At 54.4% G+C, this 13,446-nt stretch overlaps 1 protein-coding gene across 2 annotated transcripts; it reads right to left on the bottom strand.

The window, feature by feature from the left end:
* Positions 1-1,267: 1,267 nt before the first annotated feature.
* Positions 1,268-11,198, bottom strand: GLUL (glutamate-ammonia ligase). 2 transcript variants are annotated; one of them, XM_080407411.1, is made up of 7 exons: positions 11,176-11,198; positions 5,925-6,115; positions 4,588-4,749; positions 4,177-4,323; positions 3,610-3,737; positions 3,230-3,429; positions 1,268-2,286 (listed from the first exon to the last, which is right to left on the bottom strand). In XM_080407411.1, the coding sequence occupies exons 2-7, from the start codon at positions 6,088-6,090 to the stop codon at positions 1,968-1,970; spliced, it is 1,122 nt and encodes a 373-aa protein (XP_080263537.1). In that variant the 5' UTR covers positions 6,091-6,115; positions 11,176-11,198; the 3' UTR covers positions 1,268-1,967. The 2 variants fall into 2 exon arrangements, with proteins under 2 accessions (XP_080263537.1, XP_080263536.1); XM_080407410.1 differs by lacking the exon at positions 11,176-11,198 and adding an exon at positions 7,314-7,459.
* Positions 11,199-13,446: the final 2,248 nt, after the last annotated feature.

The raw sequence follows: 13,446 nt of genomic DNA, 5'->3' as shown, positions 1-13,446 counted from the left end.
CTGAAGAACGTACCTCTCTAGGAGCTGGGAAACAGCACCACAAGCTAAATAAAGGACCGTGGGCAACAATGTGATACATTTCTACTACCTTGCGTACTTTTCCTAAATGCCTGGGTTTATACCAAAGGTGGGTGAGCAGCATTTTCTCCATAGGGAGAGTGGGAAAGGATCCTCTTTCACAGAGACCCTTTTTTCATGAAGTTTGCTGGGATTTTGTTTTCTGTGGCTTTCTACATCCTGCAGAACTCATGTGAAGGAGGCAGGGAGATGCACAAACACCTGTACTTACCCCATAACCCTCCCTATGGCCACTCACAAGCCCAGTCCCTTTCCCATACCAAGAAAATGCCATTCCGGTCACAGCTGGACCACCAGAGGATCAACAGCCACCTACAAACCCTCTTTTTCTGGAGAGCACGCATGGACTGCAAGACCCCTACCCCAAAAATGAAAAGCCAAAGCCTACCCACCAGCAAGGTCAAATTCCCTTCAAATGGCAAAGGCAACACACAGACCAGAGCAGCTGCCAGGGTGACTCCGAGAAAGGAGGCAGAAGCTAAAATTAAGGTTTTGTTCTTTTTTTTCTTTTTTTATTATTAAAAAAAGCTATTCGGAAGAAGTCCAAATGCAACGGAGTATCACTAGCACCATCTAAGATACCCAAGTGTAAAATCCCAGAATGTTTGAGCCACCCCAGTGTGATCTGGGAGGGACCGGTGGCCTCTCCCTTCTCCTAGCCCCCATCGCCACTGGATGGCAGGCAGCCCAAGAGCCAGGACACAACAGTGACAAACGGTCTCTGTAAAACCATTCAGTTTTATAAACTAAGAATATTATGGAAAAAAAATAATCTAAAACACTTTTTTTTTTCCTTCCTTTATCAAAAGCCCTGCTTTAGTGACATGCTAACCCCGCTGGAAAGGTAACACACCCACAGCTCTGTCCAGAACACGGGCAAGTTGACCGGTCAACTCTTAGCTCAGGACACCTTCCTCCCATGGATCAACACACTCACAAGCATGCCACAGCTGTTCAAGTTCCAGCAATAAATGCTTCTGCGGGTTTCCCAGGTCTGGGAACTGCCTCCTGCAAAATCCACGCTGCAACAAATCTCATCCCAGTCTCCTCCACTGAGCCCTCCAAGATCACCCTCAGTCCCACCTGGAGGCCCTCTGCCAGCATCCTCGGGAGCTCTGCCTGCTCTAGCTGGGTGAGTCATTGGAACATCGTATCTCTTCTTTTTAAAAAAACAAACAAACAACCACTGTCGTATATAATTTTTTTGTTGTTTTTATATTTAAATAGAAAAATACTACTTCACTCTGTGTTATGAATCAGAGACCAGCTGACCTCCAGTGACAGAACCAGGAGTTCTCAATGCTCCTACGCTGAGCTCAATGCCAGAAGATTCCCAGAAACCTCAGAGTGGCCAGCGGCTGAAGATCTCCCCTTCACACCGTACAGGCACATGGGGCTCCACCACAGCTCCAGTCTTCCCTTCCCCGCAGAAGGCCACCAACCTTAGAGGACCATTAGTCTGCAGAGAGCCAGCAGTGGGGCTAACACCCCAAATTTGACTCTTGGGGAAGTCAGCTATAGTTTCTAAGCTTTCCACTTGCCTACTGGCTTTTTGTGTGTGCAGTCTGTCCCTGGAAGCCACTGGATCCCATCAGATGTACACATGAATTAGACCAAAAAAAAAAAAAAAAAACCAAACACCAAAACCAAAAACAGTGGTTAAAAGTTCTCTAACACCCTCTCCTCCTCTTGTCTTCTGAAGGGTCAATGACAAACAGACATGGATAAAACTAAATTTGCCCTCCTCCCCACCTCAAGACAACAAGAGTTACTGAGACACAAAACGTGTTATCTTGTACCCTCGGGATTACATCTAGAAGGGAAGTTTAGGGGGGTGGGAAGCTGGGGGGGGGGGGGGGGGGCAGGTGGTGTCTGTGGGCGCAGTCTGCTTAGTTCTTGTACTCAAAAGGCTCATCTCCAGTTTCGTTGAGGAGACACGTGCGAACGAGGGCCTCTGTCACAGCGTAAGGATCACAGTTGGCGGAGGGCCGGCGGTCCTCGAAGTAGCCCTTCTTCTCATGGCCCACGTTCCTGGGGATGCGGATGCTGGCGCCGCGGTTGGCCACACCAGCGGAGAACTCGTGGATGTTGGATGTCTCGTGGAAACCCGTCAGGCGCCTGGCATTGTCCAGCCCCCCTTTGGGGTCATAGGCACGGATGTGGTACTGGTGACGCTTGCTCAGCTTCTCGATGGCCTCTTCAATGTGCCTGCGAAGGGAGCAAGGAAGAGGGGAAGACACAGTGAGCATCTGATGGATGGCATGAACTGAGCCACTCTCGACTGTTGCTTCAAAGTGACAAGAGTTTCATCCCTGTCCCCAAGCTACTTTGTGATGAAGCCTTATGTCCTACAACCCACTTTTCTCGATCGCCTCAATACAAGGCTTCTCTCCACTCCTACTGCTGACCCAGGCTGGTTCTCTGTAAAGGATCCCCATGGCCAAATCCCACAGAGTCCCTCAGGAGTGCTGTGTGTGAGACACCACCAGTGCAACGCATGGCCAAACCCCACAGGCGCACTGCTGCTGGGGAACCCGCTCAATACACAAGTTTCTATTGCAGGAAGCTCACATGTTCACAGGTTGGCTCGTTATCTCGGGCCATTGCTAAGATTAAGGCAAGAAAACACAGGTGCCAGGAGGAAAACCTTCCTAGGGATCTGCAGCCCAGTGCTGTAAGGTCCCTGCCTGCAATCAGCACAGCAGTCCCTTATGGGAACTCAGGTTTTACATTTCCAGAAGAAAACATGGCATTTGCTTCCACACCCTGGCCTAGACAGAAGCAAATGGTCTTTCATCACAGTTTTATTAAAAAAAAAAAAAAAAAAAAAAGGATAATCTGTGCTGAGTTTGCAGCACTAGCAGATCAAGAGTTGAACAGCCTGTTACAAATAGCTGCATCCTGGCTACCCATGCTTCTGTCAGCACTGATGGAGCTGTGCCACCAGCTGAACTTCCCACCCAGGACGACAGGAATGTATCATTATTTAAAAAAAAAAAAAATAAATCCAGAAGAAAGGCTCAGACAACACCAAGCACCAGAGTGAAATCTCCCAAGCTGTCCAAAGCTGTGCAAAAAGCTTGCTGCTACCAACCAAGCCCAGCCTGCTGCCTAGTAAACAGATGCTACTTGCCCATCTCAAACAACTTACTTGAGACCTCCGTCTTCCCTCATGTTCTTGGTGCTGAAGTTGGTGTGACAGCCAGCACCGTTCCAGTTCCCAGGGATGGGTTTGGGATCGAAGGACACAATGACACCGAAGTCTTCACACACCCGATGGAGGATGAAGCGTGCAATCCAGAGGTGATCCCCCATCTCGATCCCTTCACATGGTCCCACCTGGAACTCCCACTACAAGGAGGAATCATCACCAGTTCAGTGGTGCAGAAACACTCGCTGTGAAGCACTTCCCACCCCCTTACTCTCTGACTGTTGGTAAAAACTACATGACTGGGAGCAGGCAGCAACAGCTCTGGCTGCCCGAGATTTTTCTGTACTATCTCATTCCACGAGGCACCTAGAACAACTTACCTGGGCTGGCATCACTTCTGCATTGGTTCCTCCGATTTTCACACCAGCATAAAGGCACGCTCGGTAGTGGGCTTCCACAATGTCTCTGCCATAGGCTTTGTCTGCCCCTACACCGCAGTAGTATGGACCTGGAAACAGCACATGCAAATAGCAAGGGGAACATGAGTTTCCAGAAGGAAAAAAGTTCAAATTCAGTGAAGGCCAAGCACACACAGGAAAGAACTCTCAAAAGCCTTGGGATGTGTGGAAAAGCCATCTAAACTGGTTTTCATGGAAGCACTAGCAAAGCACTGATGGACAGCAAGTCCCTCAGAGTCTGGGCTTGTGCTCCGTCATACCGGGCACGGTTTAAGTCACCGGTAGATTAACAAACCGAGCAGCAAATCTGGATTGGAACAATCTTAATCTCACGGGCTAGTTTTTGCCAATATCCTGCTTGCTGTTGTTCACCCTCCGTTCTAGAAACACCTCGAATCTTTCAGCTTGCCTGAAGCACTTAAGCTGCATCACACAGATTACAGTTCAAATGCTCCTGGGCTGGTCAGGTGCAGACTCCTGAAAGGTTACCTTGGGGTCCAGGGAAGCCGTTGGAAGGCCAGCCAAATGGATGCCCATCTGTCCCCAGAAGAGTGTACTCTTGCTCCATCCCAAACCAGGGGTGCTGGTTGGACACCATATCCATAATCCGCCTGCAGGTGTGTCGGAGATTTGTCTCTAGAAGGGAAAAAGCAACAAGAGGCTTATTAGCATCTCCACCCCCATTGCCCATTCCCACTTTATGTACAGTTCGAGTCCCAGCAGTGCTGGTGAAGAATCCCAGGACCAGCCTTTTCTCCATCACCAGCACACTGTTTGCCTTTTACTGTCAGGGCAGGGATTATTTTTGTGTCATGCGTGATGCTAAGGCCATGAACAGCACTTGGACAGGTCTCCCCTTCCCCTCCCCAGAAGACCACCTCCACCAGGAGGTCTATTCACCTGCAGACTGGCGGTTGTATTTGAAGACCTCACAGAGAACTAGTTTATTGGGATCCTTGCGAAAAGGGTCCCGAAACATGGCAGCAGGTCGCAGGTACATGTCGCTGTTGGAGCCTTCAGCCTGGAAGGTGCTGGAGCCATCAAAATTCCACTCGGGGAGATCTGGAGTGGAGAGAGGAACGAGCCACAGTGACCCAGTGTCCCCAGTCACCAGGAGGATGGGTGCCCTGCCACCCTTCAACACTACAATAGGTTTAATCCCAGCTCAGCTGATTTTTGTTCCAAATGGGGGAAGCCAAAAAAAACCCCAAAACAAAGCAAAAAACAGGGGAGTGCAACTCCCCAGCCACCCTGGGAAACACAAGGAGCTGGGCTGCTGGCCAAGCCCAAGTGAAATGAGCAGCACTGAGGATGTTTCCCATGTCGCAACAACCACAGGGACAAGCAGAGCACCCAGTCTCCTCGCAGACTGGGCAAGCTGGGAGACGGCACAGCATGAGACATCTTCAAGCTATAGGAATGAGGGGAGCCATAAAATACTCTTATCCACGTTGCATGGCCTAGAGAAGGTGGGAAAGCAAATCACGTCTAGATGAAGCCTCGCATGGAGGAGAAGTACGGCCAGCGTGGCCCCCTCACCCACCCCTCCTGGCTGTGCACTGCCCTCCAGGTCAAAGCGAAGCAGCAAACTCCACCGGGGCAATGTTATCTCCTCCATATCCTGGGGGAAATGTGGGAGGATGGGAAACACAGAGATTCTAGAGGAGCTGTGCCAACCACTCCCTTCGAGGGAAAAGGGGAGGGGGGGGAAAAAAACAGGAAAAAAAAAAGATAATTCTGCTCAGTCACACACAGTATTTTCATTTCATAACTGTCTCCAGCCAGTACCATGGCAACCTGGGGAAAATCCTAATGCTATTATTGTGTAAGCTGGGACTGTTTGTTCTGAGGGACACAAGCTCTTAATTACACCGGATAGCTCCATTCTTTCCCCTCCACTTTCTTCTGCCAAACTACTTCCGGCCAAAACTTGAGTCCTTGAGCGTCAATGGGCCACCAAGCCCCTGCCAACAGCCCCCTCCACAGCGGGGGCAGTGCCAGGGGCTGGCTCCTCACCCCCAGCATCTCACTGAGACTCCACATCTGGAGAGCTGGGAACCTTCCCCTGGGGTATTTGGGGAAAAAGGTAACTGGGAGGAGGTGAGGAGCAACGTCTTCCCCAGATACCATCCTCCTGCCGCGAAAAGGGAGGAATGACATCCTTTCTCCCGAGCAGCCAAGCACAGCTGCTTTTTCCACCCGGCGAGGGCCTGTGAATCCTGCACCTGCCCTCTCACCTTCAAGGCTCTTGGGCTCGTGGTCCAGCGTGCGGGTTTTGCAGCGGAGGTGCTCCCCTGTCCCATCGATCCAGATGTACATGGCTTGGACCTTCTCCCCCTGTGGCAGCTTCATGTACATGTGCTTGATGGCTTTGCTCAGGTGGGAGCTCGCCGAGGTGGCCATGGCTGCAGATCGGACGAGGGGGTTCCTGCAGGGAGGATATAAAAAACCAGCTCCAACCGTGAACCTTTCCCCACACTCCCAGATTTTTCACCCCCCAGCCATGGAGGAGCACAAGCCAGCCCAGCCATGGGGCTGGCTGCCATCTCCAGCAGTCTCATGCCACCGTGCAGGCAGAAAATGCAGCAGCTCAGGCAGACGCAGCTAGGAAAGCCCGGCTCAAGGAGCGATGCTTTCAAAGTGTCCCATTAACACCCAAACTCCTGCCAATAACTTAGGTGGTTTCCATCAAGCCACAGCTTTCAAAAGTGCTTCTCAGCCCCGCGTGAGCTTTTCACCTCCACACTCCCCACCGCTCCGGAGCAAGGCTAATGCACAGGGAAGCTTAGCTGGGGCTTTCTTAATATACTTGCTCCAGCGAGGAGGGCTTGCCAGCCCCAGCTGCCTTCTCAGATCAGCTGCTCTGAAGTTACACAAGCCTTGTGTGGGGCTGGAGGCAGCCCGAAAAACAGCAACAGGCAGCGCAAGCAATCCCTGAGCAACTCAGGCAGCAGCCTGCAGGCACCGGGGGGGGGGGGGGGGGGGGGGGGGGGGGGGAGGTTTGAAGGGTCTGCGGGGCCCCGCAGCATCCCCGCAAGCCCCCACAGCCTGGAGCTGGGCTCCCAGCGACAGCCAGCCCACGTGTGTCAAGACCACGGCAGCCGCGACCCACGCGTGGTTGCAGGAGCTTGGAAACGCAAACGATTTAGAAATTTGAAGTGACTTCGAAAGTCACTCCAACACTCTATAGCCCCCTGCAGGGGCGGGGCGGGCTGGCTGGACCAGCCCCCACCCCCACCCCCCCCGCTATGGCGCCGGGGGGGTCCCTACCGGCCCCACTCCGCTGCGAGAAGCATCACCCACGCGTGCATCTACCTCCTGGCAGGGAGGAAGGCACCGTGTTTTAAGCAAGCAGCTAAAGCGCCTGGCGAAGAAAAAAAAAAAAACAACAACAAAAACTCAAAAAAACTGTGAAGAGCATCTGTTTTCAGGAGATAACGCCAGCTGCCTTCCCCCCCACCCCGCTCCGCCCACAATAAAATGAAAAAATAAAAATTAAAAAAAAAAGCGAAGCAGGAATTTCCCCTATAAGGTGCGGGGAGCCCCGGCCCACGGCTGAGCTGCCCCCCCCGCCCGAGGGGCTGCAGCGGGCCGGGCCCCCGTACCCTCCCCCCCGGGGCCGTTACCTGCGCTGGGCGGCGGGCCCGGGGCTCCCACGCTCGGCTCCCGGGGCCGCGCCCGCCGCCGCTTTATGGCCCCGCAGCGCCGGCCCCGCCGCACCGATTGGGCAGCGGGGGCAGGACGGGGGGGCAAGGGACCGCCCCGCCTCCTCCTTCCTCCTCCTCCTCCTCCAGCCGCTTCCCGTTCTGCAAAGCAGGGAAGCCCCCCGTTTCGCCCCGCACCGAGGGGCGGGGGGGGCTGGGGTGTCCTTTTGCAACCTTCCCAGCCCGAAAAAATAACCCCTCATCTCGCCTAGTTCTGGGGAAGCGGCGGCGGGAGCGGGTCCAGGGCTTTCCGCAGCGTTTACATTAGCGGCTTCCTTTGCATAACTCGCAGGGAGGGAAATCAGCCGCCCTGGGTAAACAGGGCAGCGGGGAGGGGGGGGAGGAACGGGAGCCACCACCCCCACCCCCCCCGGCCCCCGGATCTGCCTTGGTGCAAACGTTTGGGGGGGGGTTGGGGGCGTGCAGGGAACGGGCAGTGCCTGCTCAGTGCCCCGCTTTGTGCCTCGGAGCAGGTAACAAGCTCCAGCACCTGGATTTGCAGCCGAGACTCTCGCTCCGAGGTACAGGATCGGTCACTGTCACACGACGGAGGGGAAATCCCCCAGCCCCACCGTGGGTGCGGGAGCACCCACTCCAGGGGCACCCAGGTGGCAAGGGGCACCCAGCTAACTGCAAGCACTGCCCAGTATTTTTCCACCCCGGCAGCTCGCTTGCTTGTCACATCCCTGCTCCTGTTCAGCCCTCTGTGGCTGCCACCCATGTGGACATGCCTGCACACACATGCAGGTACCACGCCAAGCACACACCAGTATCAGGCCAAACACATGCCACCCACATGCCTGCCTCGGGGCAACAGGATCCTGGGCTGCCCCCTGCCAAAACTGCTGTCCTTCCAGAAGCTGGACCCTCTCCACCATCACTGCCACCCTGCTGAAGACACAGCCTCTCTACAGCCAGAGCCTGGGGGAACAGTGGGCAGGGAGAGCTGGATCCTCAGCCAGGAGGAGGTGAAGTGTTGGCTAAGGCCTCACCTTTATTTATGGCCCATCTCAAGATCTCGGTCCCCACCCTCCCTCTGGGGACAAGCCAGCTCATTCTTTACCATTGCCTTGCAGCGGCTGTAAAATCCCCTGAGGCTGTCCAGAGCAGAGGTGAAATTCAGGTGCCTTTCACCTCCTCACATGGCTTGGGCAAGGCAGAGCCACCAAAGCCTCGTAGCAGAACCTGCCTTCCCCTGGTACCCAGCTCCTGCACCCTACCTGTAGAGCAAAGGTTTCAACGCAGAAACAAATGCTGTGTTTTACCCATAGAAATTAGCTCAGGATTTCATATTCAGACCAAGTTCAGCCGTGGTCACCTGAATCGAACAGCTCAGCTGAAGCAAAGGAGGCAGGAGCTGGTGCAGAGACCCAGTCGGGCCAGGAGAGACCCAAAATAGCTCCCATAAAGGGGAGCTGCCAAGCCACGGGCACCATAAAGCCGTGCCCAGCTAGGTTTGTGAGAGGGTTTGTTTAATCAAGACACTGACAGCTCTGATAGCTCCAAACTCTTGGAAATGTGCTTGCTACCCATAAATTTGCCAGAAACTTTGGCCACCAGAGCTGGCTGCAGACAAGCCCAGGGTGTTCACAGATGAGAGACCCCGCGGCGTAGGGTGACCCTCAGGCTGACCCAGCCGTGGGGTTGAGCAGCTCATCTTTTCACCTGCTGAGCTCCAAACAACCCCGAAGGGAAGCAGGGAGCAAAGGCAGCTTGCAATGTAAACATCTCCGCATCCAATACATACGTGCCGGCCAGCAAACCCCTGCCGGGGGAGACCCCCAGCCTGGGCCGGGGGGATGTCGCTCCCTGCGCCGGGGCCGGTTTGGCGGCAGTCCCATTGCCTGTGCCCTCACCCTGCACAACATGTTTACGAGCCAGCAGAGAAGCACCGGGTGCTGCAGCCGCACAGCCAGGGAAGCCAGCGGCGGGCGGGGGGGGGGGAAGCGTCCCCTCGCAGGGCTCACCACGGCGTGTTTACTGCCTGCCTTCCCCTCCTCCCGTTGCAGGCCGCCGGGGTTTTTTTGGGAAACATGGCTCAGCCTGTGCCTTCGCCCAGCTGCGTGCTCCAGTGACCCGTATTGTCGCCGGCGTTCAACGAGACAAAAACCTCGTCGGGGAGCTGGGGAAGGCACGATGCCAACAGGTGACACGTCCCAGGAGTGGATTTAAATCAGCCTTCAAAGGGCCCCGCTCTAAATGCGCAGCCAGCCCGCTGGAGACAATGCCTCGCTCCAGGGGCGAGTCCCAACTGGCACATGTTTTTCTTTCTTCCTCCTATTAATTCGTGGGAACACCTTTATTCGCCTGCCCCGGCACTTCCCTCCGGCCCGGTTTGTATCCTGCGAGAACTGTCAGAGTTGGAAAGCATCTGGTGAGCTGGGAGGGTCAGTCTGGGCTGGACTTTGCAGCCTTCTGCCTCCGAGGCAGCGATGCCAACCCAGCAGGGACACAGCAAGGTCCCTGGTCTCTCCAGGAGAGGTCTGGGATGGTCAGGCATCCTGGAGTGGGCATGCGTGCCCAGCCTGATACCACCCTGCCATCTCTTTTTCCGGCCCCAGCCAGGAGCCAAGCAGTGAGGGTTCATGGCCTCCCTCTCTGCTGTGCCTTGCTGGGGCTGCTGTCACCTCTCCCTGCCCACCTGTGTCCCCCAGCTGCCCTGGGCAGTTTGCTGTGGGCACAGGGACCTTGCACCCCTGCCTGGCTGCAGGGACTGCCTCAAAGTGCAGCCTTGTAAATTCAGGAATGCCTGGAAATGTGGAAATTCCCCCCATAGGGGAAAAAAGAAAAAGGGAAGGGCAATTAAAGAGTTAAAAAGGCATGATGTGAAACTTCCCCATGGCTCAGGCCCTGAGGCAGGCGGCCACTGGCAGTGCTGGGTGCTGGGACTCTTTCCCAAAACCCTGGGGCCATCTGCATGGGTGGCCCATGACTGCAGACTGGCTGGTCTGCAGGCAGACGGGTCACCCCCTGACTTTCAACACAACAGACTGCAGATCTGGTCCGCTAAGCCCCGGTACCCATTTGCCTTTCACCAGCACTCAAAAATACATTCTGAAGTAGAAAGTAATTATTTCTCTTTTAAAAACAGATGTTGCACATCCAGGGAGGAGGAACGGTCCATTTTGTTATGACCAGTTAGATCCTGGGAGGAGACCTGATGCACCCAGAATGCCCCAGCCTCTATCAATGGCACAGCTGGGAGGGAGGAGGGATGAACATAGATAGAATTGTAAAGTAATTTGGGTTGGAAGGGACCTTGAAAGGTCATCTAGTCCAACCCCTGCCCTGCAATGAGCAGGGACATCTTCAGCATCTCTCCTCTCCCCATGCCCAACAATTAAGACACTTGCAAATTCAGAAATACCATTTTCAGACCCATCCAGGAAAGTGCTTTGGGCTGCAAGGTCCCGTGTAAGGAACTGAAATGCACCCAAAGTGTGTTTCACCCGAAGTCCAGACATAGGCTGGATGTCCTGGAGCTGCATCACCTCCATCTCTGCCTACCACCGGCCACAGCGGCCTCGGCTTGGACCCACCGCAGCATGTCCACCGCCGCTGGGACCTGGGCTCCGGAGTAGCTCATGGGGCTGGAGGAACTGAAGATACAGCCCCTGTTACCCGTGATTACTGAGGGTTGGAAAAAATAAACCTAATGCCTTAGTAAGACGAGCAAGCGCTTAAATACCAAGCCGCACAGGTAAGACTGGGACAGCAGTAACCGGACTGAGGACAGGGAGCTGGCCACGGGGCGGGGAAAACATCTGCACTGGGGGGGACTGACCTTGTGCAAGCAGCAGTGGCAGGCTGGTCTCTCCTGGATGGCTGTGGAAGGCTGATGAAACCCCCCAAGGCAGGGAGGCGGTAGCTGCTCGCCCGATAAGTGAGCAAACATTGCACGCTCCGCAGCAGGCCCATGCTCCCTTTGAAGATGCTGCCAGGGTCAAGGGTAGCCAAGGGCTGGTGACCAGAGGGCTCACAGCAGATTACCTGGGCTGCACAGAAGGGCAATTTAGGAAAGCAAATTAGTGAACATGCAGAGGCACATGCAAATGGCAAAAAGCTCCCTCCTCATGCAGCTCAGTTACAATGGGCACCAACGTGCATTTGGGGGAAGAGGGGTCTTGGCCCACAGCAGCCAGGAAAGCCTTGTGCAAAAGCCCCACTTGCTCGGGCCACCCTCTTCACCCCTTTCTCAGCCACCTTCATGCCAGTCGCCATGCCCCATGCCCACTTTGGTCCCCCAGCAGCCAGCTCCCCCCGGGGAGGGCTCTTGGCAGAAGGGGCATCGCTGGTGCCAGCTGAAGGCAGGTGTGGCAGCGACTCGGGCAGGCAGCACCTACCTGTCACCCGCTCTGCCCTGCGCGTGTGCAGACCTGGCACAGGGGCTGAGTGTCTTCAGCGAGCACAGGCTGCTGCTGAGAAACATGTGCTTGCCTTCAAAAGCGGCCAGGGGAAGCTGGAAGATGAGAACATCAGGGGCAGACGGGATTTGAGACCTAGAAATTGCTTGGCTCGCTTTGCTCTGTACAAGGGTGGAGAATATCCCAGGGAGCGCTCAGCACATGCCTTTCCCTGCAGTTGGAAATTGGTCACAGTGTGCATTGGCAGGGTTGGTTTTGTTGGGTTTTTTTTTTTGTCTTTTTTTTTTTTTTATTAGCACTGCTCATGCTGCTAAATGCACTCCCAGCTAGGTCAGGGCCGCGTTCGCTGTGGCTGGCAGATTAATTTCAGCCTAATACACTTCACAGCTCCGTAAGTGAGAGTGCAGAAATCCTCAAAGCACTGCCCAAGTGGATTAAATGGTGGGATCCAGGCCCAACACTGGAACTTATAAAAGGTAACTCCAAAGTGCTGTTGTCTCTTATGGCTGAATTAGATCCCCGTTCTGCCACAACACGTGCTTAAGCTGGACTGGTGAAGCCAACAGACCCGGACACTTGTACAAGGTTACACAAGTGATTTTGTTTTAGCTGGAGAAGAGGCAAGCAAACAGAGCCTGCTGCAGGGGCTGGCAGGTGTAACAGGTCAGAGCCCAGCCTTCACGGTCAGTCCCAAACAAAGAAACTACAAGACAGATGGCAATAGGCTCAAAAATACTTCTAATTAATATAAGGATATACCAGAGATGTCCTGGCTGAGCAAACAAGTTTTACAAACCCAGGAGATTGAGCGTGACACTCAGGTAGAAAAAAAATGATCCTAATATGTTCAAGAAAGGAATTAATATTTCAAGCTGAACTGCCATACCTGAGACCTCAGACAACTCCAGTTTTAAGGTGCTGTGGGTCCCAAAGGATCATACCCATGGCTGACAGTCTTTGACTTGTCCTGAACTGTTTATATGAGAACAGGCTGAGGCTGTATCGGACAGAAAAAAACCCAGATCTTCCCCCAAAAGCTCACTCTGGGTGTGTGACAGTTACGCTAGAGGGAGAGCAGGCTTGTGCAGCAAAGTACCAGCACTGCTCCCTCATGCTCGAGCTTCCCAGCTTGCAGGGGCTGTACACCATCACCTGAGATCAAAAGTAATGCCAGGGTGTTCAGGGTTGTCATGGGTGGGTGGGTACCGACTGCAGGTGGGAGGAGGGGACACCCCCACACCCCCCCCCATGGCATGGCAAGGGGCAGGTTGGGCTGCCTGGGGAGGCTGTGAGCACCCAGCAGCCGCAGGCAGAGGGGCTGACCCCACCGTCGGGCAGCCTTGGACTTCGCCACCACGGCAAGCTGTGCCAGCTTATATTGGGTAAGAAGGCCAGCCCCCGCCCCACGGCCACCCCAGGAGCAGGGGGGCAGAGGACATGGGTAATTTGGGCTCGAACAGAGGGGGAGGAAAGCCCTTCTGACGTGTTTGGTGTTGCAGCCCTGCCCTTATCTTTGTACAAAGAGTCCAGCCACTCTGCGCTCCTCTCCAAGCCCTCTTCTAAATCTGGGCTGTGCTCACGTCTCCACCTGTTTTTTTAAACCTCTATTTTTTTAAGTTGTGGGTTTTGGTTTGTTTTTTTTTTTTCCTTAGTAGCCACACAGCTCACATGAACTCCTTTTTCAAGGAGCT

The sequence above is a fragment of the Falco punctatus genome (assembly GCF_963210335.1).
Source record: "Falco punctatus genome assembly, chromosome: 11".
In the NCBI taxonomy this organism is placed as follows: domain Eukaryota; kingdom Metazoa; phylum Chordata; class Aves; order Falconiformes; family Falconidae; genus Falco; species Falco punctatus.
Note: the sequence above shows the minus strand (reverse complement) of the source record. Positions and strands in the feature narration are given on the sequence as shown.